Source organism: Bemisia tabaci, chromosome 1, assembly GCF_918797505.1.
Source record: "Bemisia tabaci chromosome 1, PGI_BMITA_v3".
In the NCBI taxonomy this organism is placed as follows: domain Eukaryota; kingdom Metazoa; phylum Arthropoda; class Insecta; order Hemiptera; family Aleyrodidae; genus Bemisia; species Bemisia tabaci.
The window spans coordinates 80481372-80490095 of NC_092793.1; the positions used below are offsets into that span (position 1 = coordinate 80481372).

The 8724-nt window shown below is 40.2% G+C and overlaps 1 protein-coding gene across 1 annotated transcript; it reads left to right on the forward strand.

The window, feature by feature from the left end:
* Positions 1–915: 915 nt before the first annotated feature.
* On the forward strand, positions 916–8250 carry LOC109044006 (uncharacterized). The gene is made up of 3 exons (XM_019061450.2): positions 916–2746; positions 4205–5478; positions 7668–8250. The coding sequence occupies exons 1-2, from the start codon at positions 1463–1465 to the stop codon at positions 5465–5467; spliced, it is 2547 nt and encodes an 848-aa protein (XP_018916995.2). The 5' UTR covers positions 916–1462; the 3' UTR covers positions 5468–5478; positions 7668–8250.
* The last annotated feature ends 474 nt before the right edge of the window (positions 8251–8724 follow it).

Genomic DNA, 8724 nt, shown 5'->3' on the forward strand with positions numbered 1-8724 from the left:
GAGACTTTAAGGTATCTTTTCTGGAAATAAAAAAAAAAAACGTGACACCAAAAAAAAAAAAAAAAAAAAAAAAAAAAAAAAAAAAAAAAAAAAAAAATGCAACTTACACTCAGAGAATCAACAAGGGAACCTAACCTCCAAAACTCTGCCTTCCAATTGGTCGAATTGGAGATTGCTCACTTCGCTGCAGTTGTAACTATGGAGATGCAGCCAACTTGGGTTTAACCGCTTTTGAAAAGACGCTGATTCGCTAAATAGTTATGGCGGCATTTAAACTTCTAATTTAAATCCTCCGAGCGTAGAAAAGCTTATTTGACGTACCTATGAAAGAAAATAATACGGTTTCCACGGGAAAATGTTCTCAAGGGTTTCCAGTAACAGGATAATTCGGTTTCTCGATGAATGACCTTCAGGGCTTGACACTATAACGGTTCAAAAACGGAAGAACGGATCCGACGGAAAAAAAATTCGGACCGCCCCTTGAAAAGCATTGGTCGATCGGTGTGCTGTACTACAGTACATCCGAGTGATTTCAAAAAGCGGGCCCTATAGGCACGCTTAAAACTTTACGTAATTCATGGAAAACCCTTTGCGAATTTTTTTACCCTCCCGTTTTCTTCAATTTTTCATTTCATTTTTAGCACTAAACAAAGGCGCGTAAATTAAGTGTAAATATACTTCAAATGCCGTTTGAATTACTCATCATTCTTTAAAATTTTAGTTGGTCTTCGAGCTGCGACCCTTTTCAGGTTTCAGTTATTTTTCTCGGGCCCCTGATTTCACACTAAGTACAAAAAAAAAGTAAAAAAAAGAAAAATAAATTATAAATTCATTACTGATGTCAATTAGATCATTCCCTGATAGAACAGAGCTTTGAAGTTCGTAATGGTGTTGGAATTCAAATTTGCCGGTGTTTATCTCATCTTTTGCGATCGACTCTGCATTTTAGCTTCGCAAGACGCGAACGCAACCATTGCAGCCGCTTCGCAATACAGCCTTGAATAAGGACACTCACTTCGTTGGCCCCTCCCAAAACGAAGACGTCAGCTTGCCGCACATCATCTGAATCAACGTGTTGGTCTGTGGTTCAAACAGTTGAATAAAGAATTCATAGCGGGAGTTGCATGTTCGGAATCTCGCGACTAATCTCCCATTTCCTAGTGTTTTGCTTTTTTTCCGTCTCCCAACCTCTATGAAATCGTCAGTGTCATTGTCGATTCGCGCTTGTGAACGATACACGTATTGCTCATGATAATTGCAGTTGTTTGACGTGAGAGAAACAAACGTGTCCTCAGCGTAATGATAAGTTTGCTCTCAGAGAGAGAGCTGAAGATTTTTTTCGAAATTAATCCGAAAATATCCCTGAAGCTCGTCTATTTTTCATTCATCAACTATTTCAAGTTTACGTAGAGGATTTGTCAAGATTACCAAATAATACGGATACAAAATAATATCCGTTAGTATGTCAAGTGCAAATAGACTTTTATCTGAGGTCTTGCCTCGCGTCGTGGAGGCAGGGAACTTCGGGCCTGAAAACGTTAGATTCGTCGAATTTATCGAGGATAGGAACGACGCCGCCCAAGATGGATTTTGCGCGTCGAATATCTTGTTCGGGAACGTCATCATGGAAAATAGAAACAAGGATCGAACCTCTCAAAGTGTTGTGATCAAAGTGCGTGGCGTCGCTGTCTCGAGCTTTAATTGGTCCTCCGCTCTTCAGTTTTATAATGAGCTATTCTTCTACAGCAAAATAGTGCCCTTTCTCAGGAGATTCGACGACGGACACATACTGGATGAGTATTTTCCGAAGTTCTTCTACGGCGTTGCCACGTTACAAGAGGACGAATCCAGTGACATTATAATTTTGGAGAACTTGCAGAGGAACGGTTTCAAGCTGGCGCCATCAAGGACTTTTCTGGATTACGAATATATTAAACTAAGCCTTCGTGGTCTTGCGCGGTTTCACTCCTTATCATTGATAGCTAAAGCGAAAGATCCTGTGGGTTGGAAAAAAATCCTATCGGAAATTCGTGAGACTAAGTGGGCAGGAAAGACGTTTGAATTGGAGTCATCATGTGGCTACTTACGAAAAAATTGCATGAGAGGAATTTTGCCACTTCTAGAGGACCACGAGTACGCTAACAAACTGCGAAACATCTGCGATTTGATCGAAAATCCGACTGAATCGATGGTAAAAATCGTGAGCCCTATCGAACCGTTGGCAGTGCTATGCCACGGTGACTTCTGCAGGAATAATATGTTTTTCCAGCATAATACTGAGGGTGTGCCGATAGATGTGAAATTTTTCGATTTAGGCACTATTCGTCACAGCTCGCCGGCGATAGATCTGTCATTCTATCTATTCATGCACACTTCCCCCGAGATGAGGCCCAGTAAGTGGGATGAACTCATCGCGCTGTATACCGATGCGTTAGAATCTGAACTGAGGCTGAAAAATATCGAACCTCCGTCAAAAGTCGATATTGAGCAGGAATTTCAGCGGCGAGGTTTCTATGGCTATGTACTAAGCAGTTTTTTCTTGCCTATGATGATGGATGATAATATCAAGAAATCAGGGGCAGATAATAACCTCACGTTAGAGCAACAGGTCGAAAATAGAATCCGTACCGGGGGTGAAAGAGCAACTCAATTCGTCTCTGCCATTGTGAAGCATATGATCGATAAAGGTTTCGATTTTAAATACATCTCCAACTTCACCTCAGAGGCTGATGATCCTGAAAGGAAGTGAGTCAGTTGTAACATTCTACGTCTCCGAGGAGATTTCTGCACTTTTGGCTTTTTAAACAAAAAATATGAAGGTAAATACCATTTATTCATATTAAATATTATTATAAATATGGGATGGAAAAACCACACCCTAAGTTTACCCCATCGAAATTTCACTAAAAACACGGTGATCACTTCAAAAATTCAAAATTAGATATTCAAAGTTCGAATCAAAAGTAAGAAATAAGCGTTTTCTGTGATCAGAAATTGAAATTTCCCAATTTTAAAAAAGGAAACGAGAAAAAAAACCAAGTTCGCTTTTATGAAATTGTACAATGGACTAATTGGACGTATTTAAATCAAAAGGAACTACATCCATTTTGACATGAATCCTGAGGTCCATAGGAAAACGTGAGAACCACGGCTCATGTCATGGTAGATATATTTCATTACATTTAATTTAAATACGTCCAATTTCAATGTTCTATGCGATTATATATAATTTCATTAGTTTCCTGAATTCCTCTTGCTAAGAGTACTAATATCGCACATCAGAGTAAAAGGGGGATTTATGTACGTGAGCGTTTAGATTTACTGATCCCATAATCCCATAAACAAAAACACAAAAAAAATTATTCTCCGTTAATTTTTTCGGGCTTTCATTTAAGAAGTTAAACGCATTCCGCGTGAAATTTGAATGAAGTAATGCACTCTTTGTGCTTTAATGATTCTATCCAGTGGTCCATAAAATAGTAGTGAAGACTTTTGCGTCCACTGATGGTCAAGATTTGGCAGCGATGAGCGGCCAGGAAGTATACTTGGCATGATGTCCGGCGCGCGGCGTGACGCGGCGCGGCGTGGCGGAGGCGGCGGTGTGTGGATCTCAATGACGTAATACGCGGCGTTTACCGCTCGGCTCCAAGGTCCCAGTTTACTATCTCGACAATACAACCCGCGAACTCGCTGATTCCACGCGACCAGTCGCCAGTTGCATGTCAGACGCCCTGCATCGCATGCCAATCGGGTCCATTGGCTCGTCTTTTATCGTGCGTCTTCACCGGTGTTAATTCGTAGTGCCAAAAACCACAACGGTAGTTCACCTTTACCTTGCTCCAGTGCTCCTTGACCAGTATTACCACACCGTCAACTCTGTGCCTAACTAAAAAATTCCCATGGTCTGTGTTGGATTTTGTTTACACCTGTAAACATAGTTTTTGTGATCGGCTTCGCTCCCACAATCGCCTCTTATTAATCAATTTTGAAACTAGATTTATATGCCCCTAAGCCTAAATCAAAAACTGCATCCACCCATTTCCAAGTGTTCTCTGTGCATTTCTAGTCTCTGTCTGTGTTAAGCTGTTTAGCAGTCGACTTTAAAGTCACGTGTATCTATCCCGGGCTCCAGGTAAGCGGAAATACATTCTGTACAGCTTGCTAGAAATTAAATAGTTGCTCAAAAAGTTGCCATTAACAGTAAGATTTTTGGGACATTTTTCAAGTGCACAATTCAGAAATGCTCTCGCGACTACGGACCGAAATTTTTCCCGAGGCTGTGGAGGCCGAAGCCTTTGGACCGGACGTGACGAAATTCGTGAGTTTCGAACCGAATTCAAACCGCGGCTCCGACCAGTTCGCCTCAGATGTTATGTTCGGACATGTCACAGTGGAGAAGAAGAGTGGCGAGCGACTTACAGAAAACGTCGTCATAAAAATCCAACCATCGGCCGAAATAGCGCATCTGGTTTTCGACTGTGACGCGCAGTTCTCCAACGAAATATTATTTTACACAAAAATTATCCCCGCATTCCGTAAGTACGACAGCGATGACATCCTTTCGACCAACTTTAGTAAATTCATCTACGGAAAAGCCACCTGTGGGAAGAATCCGAAAGATGACATCATAATCCTAGAAGATATGACTGCGAAAGGTTACAAACTAACGGAGGAGAGACTTGCAATAGATGAAAAACACATAAACCTAGCCTTAGATAGGATAGGGAAATACCACGCACTGTCTTTCAAACTTCAGGCGGAGGAGCCTGAAAAGTTTCAGGAACTGATCTCGCAGATCAAGCCAACGAAGAGGGATAACGACGGCTCTTTCGTCCCGAAGAATTTCCTCACCATGACGACTATGCGCGGGGTGAAGCCTTTGAGAGATGACCCCAGGTATAAAGATAAATTGGAGGATCTCTGCAAGCATTTTGAAAACGCCACAGAATATGCGGACAAATACCAGGAGCCCTCCGAATCTTTGAATGTGATCACTCACGGTGACTTTTGTAGGAATAATATGATGTTCAAGTACAAAAATAACGGAGAGCCAGATGGAGTGGTGTTTTTCGACCTGGCCACCATCAAATACTGCTCACCGGTCGTTGATCTCAGCTTTTTTCTGTCCCTGAACACATCGCCTGAGACAAGGCGGCTGCACTGGAACGAGTTTTTGCAAAGGTATTACGGAGCGCTATCCCAGCAGCTTGTCGGGCACTCGGCCAGGCCGTCTTTTGAAACCGTCGAGCTGGAGATGAGGAAGAGGGGAGTCTATGGATATTATTTGTGCTCCTTCTTTCTACCGTCCATGACCCAAACTAAAACCATCGAGGACTGGGATAAGGAAGCCAAGGACGAGGAATTCAGTGAGGATAGGTTGTTGCAAGAAGGCGGGCCGCAAGCCACTGAAAGCCTTGCAGACTTGGTCAGGCACATGTTGGACACAAATTACATCTTTGAAGTCTAAGTCTTTCTGTGGTAAGTCCTACTGGAAATATTTAAAAAACGAAGGACAACAACAATACTCCTTAAAATGATTAAATAGCCCAGTTTGAAAACGAGGCAATTCGGGTCTTTTTACGGTCTTAATTTTTTTTGCCAAGAAATACTCCTTTTCTGGCCATTACACAGTTTTTAAATTCTCCTGAGAAATGTCGTTTTTCCTAGATAAGCCGTTTTCGTTCTGAGAGATTCAATTGGTTTGAATTCGATTCAGAGAAACTAAGAGAATTGATTAGTACTGGCCGGTAGCTAGGGGAAATGAGGCTCTGGATTCTTTTATAGATTCCCCTACAGACAATTTTTGAAATGGGCCACCTAAAGATTGAAAAGGGAAGCACCACAAGATTTGTTTTCTCGTCAGCTTTTGCGACAAACGTGTTGAATAGTTTTAAAAATATATTTTTATGTGAAAAATTAGTGATAATGGTTTACATTAAAATTGATAAATTCTAACTTCCGGCTGGTGAAAACCCCGTCTTGGATTTTCCGGGCAAAAGAACTTGGTTCCTCCCCCTGTGAATATTCTGAAATATCCCTTGAACTTTTTTATGACTAATTTTTATATTAGTGAGGTTGTAGATGAATTTTGCTCTGGCAAAAGTTTGGCCTTTGGTGCATTGATATTTTCCATGAGTTTCGGTCCATTGTCGTCGCCAAAATTCAGAGTAAAAAACAATCGTTTTCCCTAAAATTTGTCGTATCTGTAAATTCAACCGGGCGCAATTTTGGGAATGATCTGTGTATAGGAAAAATACTCATTTCGATGCTCCTTCGGTTTAGCAATTTAACCTTGGAACACCCTGTATTACTTACAAATGTTCTTATTTAAATCAAAATGAACTATATCTATATTGTGACATGAGCCGTGTCATGCATAAAATCTTATGGACCTCAGGGCTCATATCAGAATGGACATAGGCTTTTTGATTTAAATACGCCCATAGAGAGGATGAAAAGTTCAAACCCCTCTTTGCTGAAATTAATTCAATGTGAGCAGGGCGGGAGTCAGATGCGGCGAATGCGGCCACGTCTAGGGTTCAGTGGCGTGGCGTGAATTGCGATATATCGATTGTTATGGCATTTAAACCTATGGTAAAGAATCGATTATAAAGGTGCTCGCTGCGAACACCCTATTTATCGATCCTTTTCCATAGGTTTAAATAGCATAACAATCGATAGATCGTAATTCACGCCACGCCACTGCAGGGTTGCCGAGCAATAGGAGGCGTTGACAGCTGAACTAGCACTTCATAGAATTTTTGATTCTCAACTTCATCATCCAATGTATTAGTGTAGAAATAAGCAGCCCTTCAACAACAATGCTTTAAAAAATTAAAAATAAGTTGCAATGTTACAGAGAAAAAAAATTGTCAAGATTTTCGACAGGAAAGGAGCAATAAACTTAAGGTGATTCGATGGACTCTATATTTTGTGTCAGAACGGCATGCGATATATCGCATCAATTGGTTCCATTTTTTGCATTTTTTCCGATGCTGATATTGAAACTGCACTCGAATGCGACATTTTCTCTCTAAAAAAACCACGCCTTTATTACGTTGAATTACTTTGATAAAATTGGTAAGTGAGTGCTTTAGTCTCCTGACAACAGAATTGCGATCTCAAAATTGGAGAAAAATAATGACGAGTAGCTGAAAAATGGAACCAATTGATGCGATATATCGCATGCCGTTCTGACACAAAATATGGCGTCCATGGAATTACCTTAAGTATAAGAGTTACTTGTTCACGATCTTGGAGAATTGGCGAAATTAGGTATTTTTGAAAGTGGAAGGGTATACAAAATTGAGAGATGCTCTCGTAATATCAAGAATGGTATCAGCTAAATTTCAGGATTTTCCCGTGCATGGAAGTCCCTTCGAGACCCACTCCCCCGAACCCCTTGCCATCCCTTTGACTTTATCTTAACATAGAGACGTATGAAAAATTACCTTGGAGCAAGCCCTGAAAATTATTTTCTGCGTAACTTAATCCTTCCGATTACGTTTAAATGAAACAAGCTCGTGTCCTAAAAGAGATGCGAAGCCCCATTTATCGCACTTAATAACAGTTATCAATTTCGCCCCACCAACAGAAGAGATATAGCATTTCACAATGTATTTGAATCCAAATTATGCCTAATGATGTTGGATCGACCACTGTTCCAGATAGCTGACTACATAACAGAGAGCCCTTGGATGGTGCAAGCAAACTTCAGAGATGCTCTACGCATCTTTTCTGCCTGTGATTTCTCATCCTTTGGCCCAACAAATGAGTGAGATGCAATTCAAACTGTTGTGCGTCTGGGACGCGTATTTATGCAAATATACTGAAAGGAATGTTCGCTCGGTTAAGCTTGAACGAGATATTTCAGCAGAAATGCCAAAATAGTTCTCGTAGATGTGATGAGATTGTTAAGAAGTTTTATCACTATGCCTCTAAGAGGCATTATTTTCTCGAGTCATTGTTCTCTGTTCAAATTCAGTCGAGGTCTTTTCATTCTCGGCGAAACTATATTTTTTTGTGCGGTTAAAATTCAGTCTGCTCGCACCTGTAGGAGTATGAATGCTCGTCGAAGTGCATGACTGAATCAAGTACTTAAAAGTGTAAAGTAATTTAAAAGTGATATGAGATTGTTCTTATACAATGTCTGCTCTAACAGAGCAAAGGATAGTCAGAGATGTATGATGTTATCGGCAGGAATTGTACTTAATCGTTGAAAAAAAAAATATAATTACTTCTTTACCGAAATGATATGTTTTCAATTCTCAAACAGTGTATCTCTCTAACAATCTAAAGGGACTAAGGGACAAGGGCTCTTTAAGGTAAACTGCAAACTTCAGAAGGGTTCATGCGCGCAGCTAACAAGTCACAATTGAATGCTGTAGATGAATATGTAAATCTGTGGAACACATTCCTTCTTTTTTTTAAAAAAAAAATAATAATAATAATAATATCATAATAACAAAACTGAAACAAGTGGGTGCCGAAATTTATTGTTTTTATTACTACCCTGTGGACGATTTGAGATTGAGGTTTGAAATTTTAACAGTGCTTCTAGGAGCTATCAAAGGGAAGGATATTGATTGCATGATCCTCTAATTGGAGGCAGTCTGAAACGCATGCTGAAGCTTTCATTGTTTTTAATTTGTTTAAAGGAGGCTTGTGTTGATTATGCTTAGTTTGAAAAACATCAAAAATTGATATTTTAGCACATCTTTCAGA